The sequence below is a fragment of the Myxine glutinosa genome, chromosome 5 (assembly GCF_964187855.1).
Source record: "Myxine glutinosa chromosome 5, kmMyxGlut1.1, whole genome shotgun sequence".
Taxonomy (NCBI): Eukaryota; Metazoa; Chordata; class Myxini; order Myxiniformes; family Myxinidae; genus Myxine; species Myxine glutinosa.
Genome location: NC_136265.1, coordinates 10296079 through 10315727, shown reverse-complemented (window position 1 = coordinate 10315727; position 19649 = coordinate 10296079). Strand labels below are relative to the sequence as shown.

The following is a 19649-nucleotide window of genomic DNA, read 5'->3' as shown; positions in this document are numbered from 1 at the left end:
ATCTGTGACTGAGATGCTGATGACTGTAACAGCTCAGTCACTTCCACCTCATCCTCAGACTCTGACAAGTCTGATAATGTCCCACCTGGATCTTGGGCCTTACGCTCTCACGAGCTTCTCTGGAGGCATCTCCTGAGATTTCGTTGGGTACTCTGGTACACACTCATGAGCAGACTGGTGCTTACTTTCTTTATGTGTGCTTTGGCAAATGGCTGCAGATCTCTGCGTAGCCGGAGTTACGATTTCTGTTTGTAAGACGGAGCAATTTGTTTGGTCACCAGTCCGCTCAGCTACTGGAGGGGAAACCGGTAGGGCTTCGCGTTCAGGCTCAAAAATGGCCGTATTGTTCAGATCAAAGCAGGCTTCATTCTCAGAGCCTGGGAAATCAGTAACATCCTCTTTTCCACTTTGGAGTTCGATATTTTCGTTTGCTGTAGACGTTTTGCCCTCTTTTGCAGAGACAGTGTCTCTGCCCAAGACAGCCTTCTTTATCGCACCATCAGGGCTATTTGTTAGTGGTGCTTTCCGTTTTTTGGTCAGTACGGCAAGTTCTTCATTCATGGGTTCGCCAGCAGTACTAGCATCACCAAGTGCCATCTCACTGGGTTTGGGTAGCACCGGGGCGTCGGGAAGCACGGTCGGGGCGTCGGGAAGCACAGTCGTGGCATCAGGAAGCACAGTCGGGGCTTCGGGTAGCACGGTTGGGGCTTCGGGTAGCACGGTTGGGGGCTTCGGGAAGCATAGTCGGGACCTCGGGAAGTACAGTTGGGACATCAGGAAGCACAGTCGGGGCGTCGGGAAGCACGGTCGGGGCTTCAGGTAGCATGGTTTGAGCATCAGGAAGCACGGTTTGAGCATCGGGGAGCACGGTCGGGGCGTGAGGAAGCACGGTCGAGGCGTGAGGAAGCACGGTCGAGGCGTGAGGAAGCACGGTCGGGGCGTGAGGAAGCACGGCCGAGCGTGAGGAAGCACGGTCGAGGCTTGAGGAAGCACGGTCGAGGCGTGAGGTAGCACAGTCGAGACGTGAGGAAGCACGGTCGGGGCGTTTTCTTTTTTACAGCCCACATCGGTGTGTCCCAATTTGCCGCACTTTGTACAAGATGCTTTGGGACAAACCTTTTAACGTGTCCGAAGGCTCCACAAAGGAAGCACGTTAAGGTGCCTGACGAAGTGTACATTTGATATTGACGATCATTTACCGAAATTTTAAACGAGATGTTTAGTCCTGTATCGTCGCCGCGATCAGGAAGCACCATGAATACTTGTCTCCGGAAACTCATAACATGTTTCATTCGTTCATCCCGACATCCCAGGGGAATCATCGAGATTCGGGAAACAACAGTTCCATACCGGGTCAGAACAGCCATTAACTTATCATCTGTGATAAACGGAGCGACATTTGAAATAATAACTTTCATCGCCGGTGTGTCCATCGGGGAAACCATGACGAACTTCCCACCTTTCAATGACAGACCGGTACTAACAACATCATGCACGAATTTCTCGTCCGACATGAAAACAACAAACTTTTGGTTCATCCGCGGACATTTTCGCGGCGCGGACATTTTCATCGCCGATAACATTCCCTACAGCTAGGATAATGTCCTCGGTAGGAACACCTTCGGGAGGGACACACACGAAAGCATGCTTCCTTGTTAGGGTTTCAAACCCTTCCTGCCGTGCACGAACACTCGCCATAACGGCGATGTCTCACCTTTCCACCTTGACCAGGCGGAAAGGACACAAAATAAATAAAGTCGAAATGAAATAATGAATAATAAAGTTCTCACGACGCGAGTAAGGTAAACAGTACCGATGGAGCAGGTAAACTGAACCGAACGGGTCTGCCCTCACCTTTGGGCTCTTCTCTCACTCTCTCTGTCTGGTAACGAAGGACACGACAAAAGCATGATGGGACAAAAGGAATGGGGGGGGGGGGGGGGGGAACCAACACAAGCACAGAGCTACAGCACACGAACCCGAGTGCACGCCATCTTGCCACGCCCAACACAAAATGGCCTGCAGGGGGCGAGAGAGAGAGACAGAGAGAGACAGAGACAGACAGAGACAGACAGAGACAGACAGAGACAGAGACAGACAGAGACAGACACAGAGACAGACATATAAAAATGATGTGGTTACATAAATCTCACAAAGAATGTTGATAGAAACCAAAGCAATACTTTTCGAAATATACACTTTCAGGTGTACTAAGTTTGATCAGCATTCATATTGTGACAAGTCATATACGGTACACATTCTTACATTTAAAGCTAATAAGAAACTTAAAATATAATGCCCATGAACACTAGGGCATCAATGCTCTTACACGTATCTTCCTTTGACCTATTTTAGAGAAACATACTTTCAAGACAAAATACAAAACGTAGAGAAAAATCCAGTAAATAGGCATAAATACAGTACTGCTTTTGTACAATCATTCACATCATTAGCGCATGATTTTGTTGTTGTTGATCAATCATGTTATGGCCTGAAAGGCAAAACAGTAAGAACTTATGATGTTTATGCAGGCAATTTTTTTCATTCCAATATACTCGGTGATCCTGCTAAGTAGTTACAAAATATATAATTGTAAAAAAAGGAAAATATCAATACCAGTCATCTGCGCAGCTTTCTTTAACAAGCGGCTAGCTTCCATGGTCTGGCAGACTTTAGACACATGATCAATCTGCATCACTCCCCCAGACTTAGTTCACCATAAACTACCAACATGATCAATGATATTGATAAGCATACAGCAACTTGTTTAGGCCAGCCTAATAAATATATGAGCGAGGGGCAGAGCAATAACATTCAGTTTACATGGTTTATGTTAGATCTAAAGCTTGGCTTTATTTTGCAGCGTTGCCTTTATGTAGATTAGAGGTCCAGTGTTAAAGAATGTTTATAGGCAACTGGGAAGACATACACATACCTTCTTCTTGACTAGTTCTGGTTCAGGAATGTTGAGCTAGAGCTTGAGATGCATGTGCTCTCTCTGCTAAACCAAGCTTAGAGACATCAGTGAAACGTTGGTAGCACTTTCGATTGTAGCCAAAGTGTAACCTCAGATCATCTGACAGATTCGGGTTCGTCTCCAACTCTAAAGCTGACCAAATTCCAGTTGCTTTATTCGCATAAATGCCACATATATTCTTCCATCGCTCCACACACTGCCTAAATTTGATTCAGGAGCTCAAGGAAAACGATGAAATCGTGAATTTTGTCGACGAACAGACGTGCATACAACACTCCATGTTGTGGTCTGTACGCGCACGTACCGTACATATAGCACAATATAACCTCATCCGTGCCGTATTTTTTCCCCTCATGCGTACTATGTATCAGCGCATGTGATTGGTCAATCAGTGTATACACGTTATTTTTAGACCAATCCGAATACCGTGGGAACATCAACATATTTTATGTCATGTCAAAATGTTCAAGTTTTTTGATAATTTCTCATTCATGTGCAACTTTTGACAAAAAGAACAGGCATATTCGTTATTCAAATATTTTAATGCATTTTTTAATGTCAAATCTGTGTCGTGCCTCAGAGGTAGTGATCGAAACTGAAAGAAAAACGGGGTCGTCCCACGGCCTATCAGCCAATCTGTGCATAACAGTTGTCACATACTCTGACACAGTTGACTGCGACTCCTCCTGTAGCCACTGTTCCTTCACCAGTTTCAAAGTTCTCAAACCGCGTGTCCAAACACGAGTTAAAAAGGACTGAATCCCAATGACTCCTGCACAGACTCCCTCGTAGCAAACAACAATAAGGGTATTCCCTCGTCCCAATCCTTGTCACATTCAAAGCAGTAAGTTCTGATCATATTCTTCAATGTCTGGTGAAACCTTTCCAAGGCCCCTTTGCTCTCGGGATGCTTCACTCCCAACAGGTGTACCACTTGCTGAAAAGCTTTGACATGAAGTTGGAACCCTGATCAGACTGGATGACCTGAGGTAGGCCAACCAGGGGGAAAAATTTAATCAAGGCCTTCGCAACGACTGTCGCAGTAATTTTCCAAAGAGGCACCGCTTCTGGGAATCTAGTGGAAGCACACATGATGGTCAGCATATACTGATGTCCAGCCTTAGTTTTAGGTAAAGGGCCTACACAGTCAATAATGACCCGGATGAATGGTTCTTGAAAAACTGGAATCGGTTTTAAAGGCGCTGAAGGGGTTTTCTGATTAGGTTTGCCCACCAGCTGACAAGAATGACAAGATTTACAGAAATCCGCCACATCACGTCGCAATCCTGGCCGGAAAAAATGTGCCAGAATTCTTTCACATGTCTTGTTCACTCCAAGGTGTCTCATGTGCCAAACTCAATATCTCCTTTCGGTACGGTTGTGGCACCCCAATTTGGTAATGGACTTTCCACTCGTCATTCGCTGGTACCTCCAGTGGTCTCCATTTTCTCATAAGTATTTCCCCTTTCATGAAGTATCCATAATTTTTTCAAGCTGGCCTCCAAAGCCAGTCTCCGACTGGGCATCATCCATCGTGCGAAGTCCTGACTTGGCAAACCCGAGCCCCCCACCACATACAAGGCTTTCATCCACAGCTCAATAGAATACTGTTTTCCCCTCTGGGCTGATGCTCATTCCTCACACCTAGCTCTGCTTCACACGGTTGAAACCAAAGCTTTCAAAATCATTGGAATCTCCTGCGATGAAGCTAACTCCGAGGGCCTTTCACTCACTCACCGCAGGCAGGTTGGTGGTCTGTCTGTCTTCTACCGACTCCTCCCCGACTCCTCCTCTGGCCCAGCTCTGTCTGTGTTCTGTCCTCCAAATATTCCGACAGGTCGCACAAGATCTGCCAGCAACCCTCTTCTGGTTAAATTGCCAAAGTTAAGACTCTCTGCTTACGTTCACTCTTTTATTCCTCTTGTATTTAAAACAGCTGTTCACCAACATCTCTTGTCTTCCCCCATCCAAAACCTTGATATTTTCTACCCCCGGTAATTCATCCCAGATCCACTTTTTTGAAATTCCGACTTCTTTCCAGGAAGTCCTAGCAGTGACCATGTGTATTATACCTCTCCCACCCCTGGGATTCTCAACCAATATTGGATTGACCTGAAACCAACCTGAAACTCGACCACCGGCCAAATTGTTCCCGATAATAAAATTAATACCCTTCACAGGAAGAGTGGCTTGTAAACCTGCGGTGACCGGTCCTGACACCAACTCAGACTTAAAATGGATCACATGAAGAGGAGCTTTAACGAAGCCACCAACCCCCTGTAAAAGAACACTAACTCCAGTTGCAGTTTTTTCAGACAATGGCAAAATGCCCTCGAGCATCAAAGATTGATGTGCTCCCGTGGCCCTCAATACCCTAACAGGTCTCTGTTAAGTTAAGTCCCCATCCAGTGACATAAACCCCTTGGAAATTAAAGGTTTGTAACCCTCTTGGACAAGGTTGTTCTCTGATGCAGTAAGTTTGGCATGGGGACCTTCACAGGTCACTGTCGTCCAAGGACGATTTCTCGCACTGGCCAATGCATTCGGAGTTGAAGTAGCCTGACTCTGATCCTGATTTCTCCTTTTCAGGGTGTAACATTGGGACATCAAATGCCCAGGTTTCTTGCAAAAAGCGCAAGTAGGCCCAGAGGAAAATCCCGTGGTCTGCCTCAGGTAAGTCTGCCTTGGACAGTCAATCTTTTGATCACTAAAGTTTGAGGCTCCAGGTTTTGCTCGATACTCTTCTCTGGGCCGCCTCCATGAGAATTTGCTCACCAAACCTGATTTAATGTAACTCCCCTGGCTACCTTTAGGCAGGAAATTAGCTTTGTGAAACCCCATCCTGTGTGTCAAGGCATAGTCATCTGCCACTGTTGCTGCCTCATACAACTCAGGTACTTTTCTTTCATCCAAATGAACTTTAATGTCCGCGTGGACACACTGTTTAAATTCTTCCACCAAAATAGATTGTCGTAAACGGTTAAAGTCTTCCCCAATCTCTTTCGAGTCACACCACCTATCAAACATAGTTTCCTTCTCTCTACCAAACTCCACATGGGTCTCATTCTCCCGCTTCCTGGCATTCCTAAATTTTTGTCGGTAAGCTTTGGGGACCAATTCATAGGCTTTAAGAATGGCTTTCTTAACTGTCTCATAATCTGCACATTGGTCAATCGGTAAAGCTGAATAGATATCTTGAGCTTTACCCACCATAACACTTTGCACTAACATAGTCCATGACTCCACAGGCCATTTTAAAATCTGAGCCACCTTTTCAATGTGTAAAAATAACTTGCCTACCTTCTTTTCATTAAAGAATGGAACCAGTCTTACATGCCTACAATTCCCAAGAATTCTGACTTCTTGTCTAACTATCTGGCACATATAAGATTTCTCTCCGTCTTCCCAGTAATTCAAGCTAAGCCTGGTGTTGGCTTAGCGGTTACGGTGGCGAGTTGGGATCTTAGGATCCTGGGTTAGAATCCCGGTCGATCGCTCAATTAACGGCAGGGGGGTTGACTCAGCCTGTCATCCTTCCAAGGTCAGCAAATTGAGTACCAGTTCACTGGTAATTCCCTGTATGTCGCAAAAGGCGACTAACAGGGTTGGCAGCAGGAAGGGCATCCGGCCATAAAACATTGCTTCAAAAAGGGGACCACGGTGCCCGAAAAAGGCCAACCCCTGCTCTGCGGGGGGAAATGGCCTCTAAAGGTGGTTCTTCCAGTAATTCAAGCTCCTTGAGTTTAATTTCCCTCTGATACTCCATGTCCCGTTCCTTTAAGTCCCTTTCAGCTCTCCTTTCCTCTGCTCTTTCCTCTGCTCTTCTCTCCTTGAGTTCTCGTTCCTTTTATGCTCTTTTCTCCTCTTGTTCCTTTTCTGCTTTTTTTCCCCTCTGCTCTTTCCTCTGCTTCCTTTTCTGCTTTTCTTTCCTCTCGCTGCCTCTTCTCTTCCAATTCCAACTCTTTTAATCTTTCCTGGCTCTGCAGTTGCATTTCCATTTTCTGGAGCTCCATTTTTCCTTTTTCCTCTCGTAACCAATCCAATGCTACCTCTTCCCGTTTTCTCTCTCCCACTAAATATTCTACCACCAATGTCTGAATCTCTGCATTCTTCATATTGACTCCGACCTCCAAATTACAATATTTGGCCAACGTCCTAAGTTCCGATCTTTTTAACGCCTGGAACTGTGCCTCGTTAGGGGACGTCACAACATTTTCCATGTCAAACACCATTGTGACTATTAGTTAGCTTGCCTGTTAACCTTCACACAAAAATTTTCAAATTTGGGAATGTTGGGGAATGTCAAATTTGGGAGTGTTAGGGAATTCAATACCGAACGAGCCCCCAATTTCTGTTATGTGTTACCTCCCCAAACTCCGGCCACGGTGCCCTTCAGAGTCTCGAGAGGGAACGCGGCAGAAAGATTTGTTATTTTTAGTGTTCTAATAAACCATGGAAAAACCACACCAATGCAATTGTAGAACAAAATAAGTAATTGTATTAAGAACTCTCACATACACAATAATAACACTCTTAAAGAAAGTACAATGAAAATATCACTTACATCAAATGAACAATACATATGATGGTACCATAATTCCCCAATAATCTCAAAGCAATAAACTCACGATACGCCAAATGTTAGTGGAATGTAACATTCCCAAAGTCCATGCACAAATCCCCACTTGGGGTGAAGGTTGAAGTCGTGCAGAATGACAAGAACAGGCAGTTATCGGCATGGCGGCGGACGAGGAGCTACAAGGTGAGAGGTCGATATGGGAATAAGCCGATATGGAAACCAATGGCAATCAACGCGATGATGTCGATATGGGAATCCCAACGACCAAACACGAAGCACCAGGCGGATGGCCTCTTCGAGGACAAAATGGTAGTTTGGCCTGTAATGGAGGTACTTGCTTTCCCTCCAACAATAGCTCACACTTGGTGATAAAACCTGAGACACAGGTTTAATTGCAATTGCAATATGTGACGATGTTGCAGGCAATCCCTTTCCCGGGAAGTCTCAACTCATTCGCGACCAATAACAAAAAAGTCCACTCGCAGCCTCGATGTGACACATCTGTCTCCTCCATGATGCGACTCACATTCGAGTTTGCAAGTTGAAAGGTTTTTATTTTTGATGTCATGTGATGTTTGAAATCCAGTATTTAACTTTGTTCTTGTGCGTGTCTCTCATCACCTTTACCTGTTACACAGCAGTTTCTTCCTCCTCTCATCGTTATCCACCTGTCATTCAAGTACAAGTCGTGATCCACTTCTGAAAGCCTCGGTCTCCATGTATTTTTACTATAAAAAATACATCTCCAGGCTCGTGCTTGTATTTTGCCTATCGTCTCTCTCACTGGTGGTCTTCCATCACCTCGGCATTGTTGCAGCACCTCATTTCACCATTCAAAACTTTCGTCAACATCACCTTTCCTTCTACAACATAAGCGCTGTCCCCGGACGACTCGATGTGGCATGCAAAAGAGCCGCCCAAGGTGACTGGGTCGCGGTGGCCCTGGGTCGTTTGTTACGGTGGAGAGCGGTTCCTCAAATTGCTGCGGCCTTTACCAAGCTGCTCAACCAAACGAACGGTCAGATGGACGAGAGGAAACGGAAGTGCGACGAGTTTGTGAAACAACGACGCTATTTGACATTCCCTCTCAGGTTTGTAAGGATGATGTCATGCGGTCGGTCTCCTTTGCTTTGCCTCTTCATCAGCTTTTAGTTGTTCAATCCCAACGTTTGTTTATTTCATGGTTGCACTGAATACACCTGTTTGCTGTTCTCTGAAGTTGGTCCCTGAGCCAGTAGAGTTGGTCGGTACTATGTGGGGGGGATTGATGCTCAATGTGATTTTTTTTTTGTGAGGTATTGACCCCAAGAGTTGGATGTTACTTGATCGCATTGCAGCGGATGTACCGTGAAATGGGGTGAATAGGGACACAAACTGAAAAAAAGTTCGGAAACGTTTTTCGCTGAAAATTGATAACCATACTGATTTGTTGATATTTGGGTTGAAAGTGTTCTCTTGTTTTAAAAAAAAGCAACTTATAGTCCCTATTAACCCCATATATGGGTTAAATAGGAATAAATAGGATTTTTATGGCTGTCCCTATTCACCCCGTTTTACGGGTGAATAGGGACAGTCACGAATACAAAAAAAAAATAATCAAGAAACAATCCTGAGTTTCCAACTTATTACTAAATTGATAGCTCAGATGGATGCACATAATATTCACCCATAATATAAACCACGGTGCCAATGAAAAAAAATATGGGATAAAAAGTTTCTCCAAACTGTCCCTATTTCTTGATTATTTATTTTTTTGGAAAAAAAAAAAAAATACCCTAAGGACATACCGACGGGAGAGATATGTGCATACCAGAAGTTTGGTACGATTTCACAAAAGTTTGAGAAAGTAGTTCAGTGACAACACAGGACAGACGCTGCACAGATATACAGACTTGGCATTTAATATGGAATATTTTTTTTGTGGGGATGAACTTACTTTTCAAGATGACTTAGAACCAAAAGTTCATTAGAATTATGTTGAAATTATTCTAGATTTTGTTAATGTGACCTTTAAAAGAAACAAAAACCACATTTGACATTTCGAAGCAAATAAATTGATCCTTGAAAGTGATGTAAACTGATATCGAACTCAATTCACGGACAGTACTGTGTTAAACTTCTGTACGTTTTCCAGAAGTATCTCTTTATTTTGCACATTAGCCAAATTTTTTTTCAACAAAAACAAAAGTTAAATTATGACTGGGATTACGGACAGTAAAATTACAGTTCAGTACTTCGTGTAACCCCCACGAGCATTCAGGAGAGCACGTACACGTCGAGGCATGCTGTTCACGAGATTTGCCAAGGTTTGGACAGGAATCGCTTGCCATGCAGTGAAAACAGCCTGCTGCAATTCACGCACAGAGGTCGGCTGCTGGTCCAAGTTGTCGATTTGACGTGTTAATTCTGCCCACAAGTTCTCTATCGGATTCATATTCGGGGACATGGCAGGCCACTCCATATGCTTGACACCACGGTCAGCAAGAAAGTGTTGGATCATGCGAGCACGATGAGGCCGTGCATTGTCATCTTGGAAGACAAAGTTTCCTCGAAAGGCTGCACGAGCAAATGGAAGCAATGTTTCTTCCAGAATGGCCCTGTACTTGAACTGGTTCAGGTTTCCATTCAGAACAACCATGTCAGTTTTGCCCCCTGCATGAAAAGCAGCCCAAACGGTCACCCCACCACCTCTAGCTTGGACTCTTGGCACAATACAATCTTCGTTGTAGGCTTCATGCACTTGTCTGCACACTCGGTTGTGGCCATCTTGACGATAGACCAGAAATCTAGACTCGTCACTGAAGGTCACATGATTCCAGTGTCATGGCTGCCATTGACGGTGCTCTCTGGCCCACTGCAATCGACGCTGGCGGTGTTGTCTGGTCAGGCGTGGCTTTCTCAGGGGACGCCTGGCACGATAGCCTGCTTGAACCAGTCGTTGGTTGACTAGCCTTCTGGATACAGGCACATTTGTCAGTTGCTGCCACTCAGCCCGAAGCCGATTAGCTGACTTGGTACGGCCATTGCAGACTAACCGGTGCAGCTGGCGATCATCTCTCCTTGTGGTTCTGCGGGGACGCTCTGGCCTCGGTATTGGAGTAGGGACACCCCTCTGAGAATTTCGTTTCATGATCTTTGACACCTGACCTTGAGTGATGCCATACTGCCGAGCAATAGCATGCTGTTTCATGCCAGAATTTCGTAAAGCCACCACTCCATGACAAACAGCATTGTCGAGTTGACGGACCATCTCCAGAGGAAGCGGCAATAACTTTTGTAGACGTGCAGCAGTTGTTTTCCACTAATACAGAACGCAACAACCCTTATATACACGATTGTGAAGCCAATCGTCAAATGTACCTGTCCTTTCATTTTGTCACGCCACCTGTGATATTATCCTGTTATTGATTTCTTGCTGCGAAAGACAATCAGTGACATGGTTCTTTGAACAAAGAAATCACCGAAGCGTAAAAGAAACTCACCAGATTGATATACTGAGTTCAGAAAGTAAACCCAAGTCAAGAAAAAGAAATATTCCATATTAAATGCCAAGTCTGTGTGTGTGTGTGTGTGTGTGTGTGTGTGTGTGTGTGTGTGTGTGTGTGTGTGTGTGTGTGTGTGTGTGTGTGTGTGTGTGTGTGTGTGTGTATATATATATATATATATATATATATATATATATATATATATATATATATATACACATACATATACATATACATACAGTCACGTGAAAAAGTAAGTACACCCCATGTAAAGTTTTGACTTTTTCAACATATTTCAACATCCAGCTATTTGATCTTCATTTCAACAATATTTGATAGATAAAGGTGATATAATATAACAAATATCATGAAAATTTTCATTTTATAGTCCATTGTATAATTTAAATAAACATAAATGCAAATTTCACATGTGGAAAAAGTAAGTACACCCTTGGCTCGAATAGGTGGTCTTGCCCCCTTTGGCAGAAACAACCTCAAGTAGGCGTTTCTTATAACTGTCCACCAGTCTCTGACATCGACTGGGAGAAATTTTTTCCCACTCCTCCATGCAGAATTCTTTCAGCTGTGTGATGTTTGAGGGGTTTCTTGCATGCACAGCTCGTTTCAAATCCCCCCACAACATCTCGATGGGATTTAGATCCGGGCTTTGACTTGGCCATTCCAGAACCCTCCATTTCTTTCTTTTCAGCCATTCCTTGGTGGATTTACTGGTATATTTAGGGTCATTGTCATGTTGCAAGGTCCACCTTCGGTTGAGCTTCAACTTTCTGACAGATGGCCTCACATTATCCTCAAGCACCCTCTGGTACAATGATGAATTCATACTGGATTCTATGATGGTGAGCTGCCCAGGCCCTGATGCAGCAAAGCTGCCCCAAACCATAATATTTCCACCACCATGCTTTACAGTTGGTATCAGGTTCTTGTGGTCAAAGGCTGTCTCTGGTTTTCGCCAAACATGTCTTCTGGTGCTGTGGCCAAATAGCTCTACCTTTGACTCATCTGTGCAGAGCACATTGTTCCAGAAGTGCTGGTCTTTGCCTCGGTGTTCATTGGCAAACTTTAGTCTTGCCCTGATGTTCTTTCTGGACAGCAAAGGTTTCCTCCTGGCACACGTCCCATGTAGATCAAATTTGTGCAGCCTCTTTCTAATGGTAGACTCGTGCACTTTGATATCAACAGTGGCAAGAGCTACCCGTAGGTACCGTGATGACATTCTGGGGTTCTTATAGACTTCTTTCAGCATCTTGTGGTCTGCTCTCAGGCTGAACTTGCTGGGGCGGCCTGGCGTGAACAAGTTGGCAGTTGTTTGGAATCTTCTCCACTTGTAGATGATCTTCTGGACAGTCGAATGATTGATTTCAAATTGTTTGGAGATCTTTTTAAATCCCAGACTCGGAGGCTTCTATAACCTTCTTTCTGAAGGCCTCAGAGAGCTCTTTTGATTTAAGCATGGTGACGCCACACACTTCAACAACAAAGAGCAAACCAAACTAAATGTCTGAGGTTTAAATAAGACAGGTTTCTCCAAGATCCTCTCTAACAATGTTCTAATCATTTGCACATGAGCTGGTGCACCTGATTCTAATTTTAGGTATTTGAAGTAGTGATAAATGTCGGGGTGTACTTACTTTTTCCACATGCGAAATTTGCATTTATGTTTATTTAAATTATACAATGGACTACAAAATGTAAATGTTTCATGATATTTGTTATATTATATCACCTTTATCTCTCAATATTGTTGAAATGAAGATCAAATAGCTGTATGTTGAAATATGTTGAAAAAGTCAAAACTTTACATGGGGTGTACTTACTTTTTCACGTGACTGTATATATATATTTATATATATATATATATATATATATATATATATATATATATATATATATATATATATATATATATATATATAGTGTGTATATATATATATATATATATATATATATATATATATACATATATATATATATATATAAATATATATATATATTTAAAAATATATATATATATATATTTGCGGATTCGTGGGTCGGCGCTCCCCTTATCAAGGGGGGGGGGGGGTTAATCCCCTTGTCTTTTAAGCTGGCGGTCCCCCAATCCTGGAAGCTATGATGCTCCTTCCGGTGGGAAATTAGCTAGGGTGATTGGTCAATGAAGTCCCAAATACCTACTTACTAACCCGACCGTGAAGCAGGGAAATAACTCCCGCTCGAACCACGGATAAGATGGAAATTGTCGAGCGGCCGAACCACGTGACCTGTGACGTCATAATTGCCATTAAAATATTATACAGACCGAGTCCCCCCTACGGTGAAAATTTGATCTCAATCGGTCCAATTATTGCAGAGAAAATCTTTTTTAAAGGAAATTAAAACTTAAAATGACTGAGTTAAGGATCATCAGAATTATCAGAATTCCCAAAGTTCAAAGTGCCATAACTTTGTCAAAAATGATCGAAATGTCGTGAAGTTCGAACTTGATCTGTAACCTATCATGAGGAAACCATGTGCCAAGTTTGAAATCATTAGCATTAAGAGTTGAGAAAAAAAAGTCCGGAAAACTGATCTTTGCGTGACGGACTGACGGACTGACTGACAGACGGAGGGACGGCGTGCAAACCTGTAGTCTCCTCCGGTGTACACCGGTAGGGGACTATTAAGGGATGAATAGGGATCCAAAGGTTGGGATGTAACTCTCCCCCCCCTCCCCCCGGAACCCCGATGATATAGAATCAAAAAAATGACAGCCTGAGCGATTTGCTCACGTGACTGCCTTGTATTCATATGTCAAGTTTCAGAACAATCAGCCAGGTGACAATGGAGGCGCAGCAAAAATAGCAAAAAGTTAACCATAGTATCCAAGTTAAACTAACCAGACACCGCTGAGATGGTTAATGATTTGCTATCAATGAGCCGATTAAAGTCTTTCTTTAAAAAACAAACATGGTACGAGAATAACCAACATTTAATGCGTCTGTGACATTTTTCATGTTTATGTTTAATATTTCTGAAGTCTGGGCCTCGTATCAGGTGTGCTTCTATCATCTTCATTTATTAGACATCCTGCAGACGTAAATGAACACTCGTTTTACTCTGCGCATATTGCACATCATGTGCAGCAAATTTCACCTTCCTGCACCTTGTATTTATTGTGATTTCTGGACACCGACCTTGAGGCTCAGTTTGCAAGTCACCATCTATAATTCCAATGTAAGAGGCATAATTACTCTTCTTTTGGGTCTTTGGAATCCTTGGGGTCTTTTGGGTCTTCAGCATCTTTTGTGTCTTCTGGTTCATCAGCGTTTTTTGGGTCATGTGAGTCTTTTGGGTCATCTAGGTCTTTTGAATCATTTGAGTATTTTGGGTCCTCAATCTGGATCTTTGGGGTATTTAAGTGTCTTTGGGGTCTTTTTGGTCTTTTGGAATGTTTGGGTCCTGGGGGTCTTTTGGATCATTAATGGTCTTCGGGGTATTTTGGGTCTTCAGGGTCTTTTCGGTCTTCTGGGTGTTTTTGATCTTTTCTGTCTTTGGGGTTTTTGGGTCTTCAGTGTCTTTAAGGGTCTTTGGGATATCTTGGGTCTTTGGGGTCTTTTCGGTCTTCTGTGTCTTTTCAATCTTCTGGGTCTTTTTGATCCTTTCAGTAACCGCTATATTTTGGGTCTTCGGGCTCTTTTCAGTCTTTAAGGTTATTTGGGTCCTCAGGGTCTTTTCGGTCTTCAGGGTCTTTTCAATATTTTCGGTCTTCAGGGTATTTAAAGGTCGTTGGGGTATTTTGGGTCTTTTCAGTCTTCAGGGTCTTTTTGATCTTTTTGGTCTTTGGGGTATTTTGCGTATTTGGGGTATTTTGGGTCTTCAACAGTCTTCATGGTCTTTTGTGTCTTTAAGAGTCTTGGGATCTTTTGGGTATTTGGGGTCTTTATGGGTCTTTGGGGAATTTTGAGTCTTCAGGGTCTTTTGAGTTTTTGTTGTCTTTTGGGTCTTTAAGGGTCTTTGGGGGTCTTTAGGGTCCTTAAGGGTATTTGGGGTATTTTGGGTATTCAGGGTATTTAAGTGTATTTGGGGTATTTTGGGTCTTCAGGGTATTTGGGGTATTTTGGGTGTTTAATGGTCTTTAAGGGTTTTTGGGATATTTTGGGTCTTTGCGGTATTTTGGGTCTTTGTGGTATTTTGGGTGTTTGGGGTATTTTGGGTCTTTAAGTCTTCAGGGTCTTTTGGGTCTCTAGAGTCTTTTGGATCTTCAGTGCCCATTGGGTCTTCAGGATATTTTCATTATTTTGGGTATTTTGGGTCTTTGGGATCCTTTTGGTCTTTGGATCTTTTTGCTCTTTGGGGTATTTTGGGTCTTTAACAGTCTTCAGGCTCTTTTGGGTCTTTGGTGTATTTTGGGTGTTTGGGATCCATTGGGTCTTCAGGGTCTTTTGGACCCTCGTAGTCTTTGGGGTTTTTTGGTCCTCTTTGTCATTTGGGTCCTCAGGGTTGTTTGGGTCTTTTGGATCCTTGGGGTATTTTGGGTCCTCAGGGTATTTTGGGTCCTCAGGATCTTTTGGGTCCTTTGGGTCTTCAGGATCTTTTCAGTCTTTTGGGTCTTTGGGGTCTTTTGGTTCTTCGGGGTATTTTGGGTCTTCAGAGTCCTTGGGGTCTTCAGAGTCCTTGGTGTTTTCTGGGTCCTTGGGGTCTTCTGGGTCTTCATGGTCTTTTGTGTCTTTAGCAGTCTACATGGTATTTTGGTTTTTGGGGTATTTTGGGTGATTGGGGTCCATTGGGTTTTCAGGGTCTTCTTGGTCATTGGGGTCTTTTGGGTCCTCAGTCTTTTAGGTCTTTTAACCGGTGACACATACAGTCGTCGTGTTCAAAGATTGCCCATTAAACACTCCCCTCCTACCCCCGCCCCTCCCCCCCCCCGCCCCTCCCCCCACTCAAATGCCTCCTAAAGCACTACTTAAAGCCTTTAAAACCTAAAAAGTTATAGACGGATTTTGACGAAACTTGGTGGAAAGGTTGGGTGTGTGACGAGGACTAATCAATTTGATTTTGGGGAAGATCTGAATATGGATTCGGATACGAGAATTATTTAATTTTTGAATTGATTCCTCACCATTGAGATGGCAAACTCAGGGCAAACCCTAACCCAACAACTCAGTGCAAAAAGTGATAAATAACATGATATTTTAAAAAGTTATGGAGAAGTTATGACAAAACTTGGTGGATGAGTTGGTTCGGTGACAAGAACAAGCCAATTTGATTTTGGTTCAGGTCTGAATCCAGATCCGGCCTATCAGTGGGATAGAAACCATAAACTGTTCAGCCTGGTGGAGGTATGCACTCTACCGAGTTACATTTTAGTCTTTCAATGCGTTGATGCAGTTCATTTGTTTCATTCTCTTTCTCATTCTTATCTTTGTACCCATGTTCCTTTGTATTGACCATCATATAATTGTGAGACTATTGTAACGCCCGTGTCTGTATGTGGATCTGTTCGTGTTTCTATGTCTATATATTGTTGTGGAAATTGTCTTTAGGGGTTAATAAATCAGTTAGTAGAAGGATGGTTATTGCTTAGCATTTCCATAGATACCGGTAAGCGTGATGTACTATTTGCGCAATTGGTTGCGTATGTTCCAGTGAGATGTTGTATTTTCCCTACACTTCTCTGTTGTCCTTCAATATTCAAACCTCTGGCTGCACGTTTTAAATGTTATTTTCCTCTGTTTATGTGTCTTTGTAACTCAAGGCGTTATAATGTGCAGGTGTGGCGAATCTGCATTGACATAGCCGGCCATTAGCCTCACCACAGATGCTGATCGTCATGGTGAAACAGCAGTGAGGAAGTCAGCAATTGCCTCAACATGGGTGTTGCTCACGCGGCCTGGCATGAAACCAGATCAGCAGTTATCTCGCACAAAGTCGCGTTTAAGTGTCTTTGTAACTCAAGGCATTATAATGTGCGGGTGTGGCGAATCTGCATTGACATATGTTGTATGGCTATTGCTCCCGCCATATACTCACGATGGGTGTTGCTCCCGCAGCCAGATCGGCAGTTATCTCAGGCGCAGTGGTTAGTTGGCAATAGAGCTGACACCGGCAGGCGGTTGACTGTTACAGCTGATCTGAGAGACCGGAAAGCTGAGCGAGAGCGAGAATTACCCCGAGAGGAGAGGCAGCTGTTTTGAGGAACGGCAGGAAGGAGAACGACCGAGTCTCTAGGTGTGCAGAACTGTGTGCAGCAGAGCTGTGAACATTAAATCCCCAGAATAAAGAGGGCCATGAGGGAGCGACAATGATGGAACTTGAGTTTTTTCCCTTAGAACTGTTACCTCTTTCATCACTGATTTCCCATTTCTTTGAACAGTGAGGAAGAAGGCAGATTCCCATTGGCATTCTCCATCGTCGTCCACCATATGCCCGGAATGGTGGAGCGGCTCCTTCGTACCATATACGCACCTCAGAATGTCTACTGCATACACGTGGACCTCAAGGCTCCCAAGGAGTTTCAGCAAGCCATGGCACACCTTGCTGATTGCTTCCCCAATGTGTTCCTGGCTCGTCATCCCGTCCAAGTGACTTATGCCTCATACAGCCGTCTTGAGGCCGATTTTATGTGCATGGAGGTCAGTTGTGTAGTTGGATTTGTGTACGTGTGTCCATTGTCTCACCCATTCAGATTGACAGATTAATGCTAACTCTGTGTTGTTGTTTTTTTAATGCATTTATCTGTCAACTTCTGTTGTTCAGGATCTCTTGGAATCTCCTGTACCCTGGAAGTATCTATTCAACCTCTGTGGCCAGGACTTTCCTCTGAAGACGAACCTGGAGATGGTTCAGGTGTTGCGAGGTTTGCAAAGTCGAAGCAACATTGAGAGCGTCACACCACCAGCTCAAAAGTTCCATCGTTGGCGCCAACACCACATCATTTCCAATGGCCAAATAATCAAGGTATGGTGGACGCCAAATATTGTCCGGTAATCGGGGCACTCCATTACCGGCGTACGAATGTATAGGTCTCATTATTATGAATACCCTGAAGCAACACCTCTACCTCTATTCTTGTTCCAAAACCCAAAACCGCAATTGCATTTTATACCCACAGACTGGCACGACCAAGTCTCCACTTCCATCATCACTTCCATCAATCTTTATTGGCAGTGCGTACATCATTGCAAGTAGGGATCTTGTCCAGCATGCCTTGACCGACCCTACGGCCAGAGAGCTCCGTGAATGGTGCCGGGACGTATACAGCCCGGACGAGTTGTTTTGGGCCACTCTCATCCGTTCCTCTGGCGTTCCTGGTTATTTCCCGCCATTCCGTCATTACGATATCCAAGACGTCATGGCACTTGCACGGTTTGTTTCCTGGAGCGAATTGGAAGGCGATGACCTTTTTCATGGAGCTTTGGCTTACCCTCGTTGCACCGGCGTCATACGCCGAGGTGTCTGCGTCTTCGGCCTCGGAGATCTTAGTTGGTTGATGACGAGGATGCAGCTTTTTGCCAACAAGTTTGATCCCACGGTTGATGCATCTGTGATTCAGTGTCTTGAAGAGATGCTGCGTGAGCAAGCCATTTTGGACGCTATGTTTGGCTGATGCTTTGATTGGTTATCTCTAACTTGACGTCACCACATCATCAAAATCAGAATAAACCTTACTTTCTTGTGTCTAGTAGAACATTTGTTAAAGCTAAATACACCTCTTCTATTGGGCAAACAAGATTGCTTTTGCTGCATATCCTTGGTGTTTATTGATTTCTGTGGGGAGGTGGGTGAGGAGGTTATCACCTGTTTGCACCTTCATTCACAATCATTTTTTGCCACTTGTTGTTTTTTCAAAGAATGCAAATAAAATATTTTGCAACAATTATTCAAAACATAAAAATTTTCAATTTTTTAAATTGTTTTTGTATTTATTATTTTCAATAATGTATTTAATTTTTTAATTATGGTTGCTGGAGGGCGGCATTGGGTTTTTTGTCTTGGTGTCTGCTGTGTCCTGGAGGGAGGTTAGTTTGTTTTCATTATAAGGTAGAATTTGAAGCGCTACCAAATACCAATTGGCTAATGTTATGAGCTACCTATACCTGTAAACATGTGCAATCTCTGATCGCATCCCTATGGTTCGATAAGTTAGCCAATTGGTGCATGTTCTGTCAGTGTCCGTCCATATGGTTTTGTTGTGAATCGACCTCGTGCTATGGTTCTAATCTCCACCTCTTACAGACGAGGAACCAGAAATTCTTTGAGAAGAGCAATAAAGAGGCTGACTGAAGGAAAAGCACCTGGATATGATAGTGCCCCAGCTGAATAACTAAAAGCTTCCGGTAAAATAGGTATTGACAGAATCTACCATTTGTGCAAGTTGGTTTGGAACAGTGAAGTACTGGTTTTCCAGACGACTGGGTAAAGCCATCATTACCCCCATATACAAAAAGAAGGATAAAGCTAAATTGTAAAGAAATCCAGAGGCATCTTCTTGCTGAGTTATGCAGGGAAAAATCTTCACAACTATGATTCCAAGAAGAATGATGAAGAAATTGGAAGAAATACTTGAAGAAGCGCAAGCCGGATTGCGCCCAGGAGGATCAACAGCTGA

At 43.6% G+C, this 19649-nt stretch overlaps 1 protein-coding gene across 1 annotated transcript; it reads left to right on the top strand.

The window, feature by feature from the left end:
- The first annotated feature begins 5574 nt into the window (after positions 1-5574).
- LOC137427968 (beta-1,3-galactosyl-O-glycosyl-glycoprotein beta-1,6-N-acetylglucosaminyltransferase 3-like) lies at positions 5575-18918 on the top strand. The gene is made up of 5 exons (XM_068117836.2): positions 5575-5650; positions 8195-8647; positions 17415-17673; positions 17798-17998; positions 18153-18918. The coding sequence occupies exons 2-5, from the start codon at positions 8274-8276 to the stop codon at positions 18645-18647; spliced, it is 1329 nt and encodes a 442-aa protein (XP_067973937.2). The 5' UTR covers positions 5575-5650; positions 8195-8273; the 3' UTR covers positions 18648-18918.
- Positions 18919-19649: the final 731 nt, after the last annotated feature.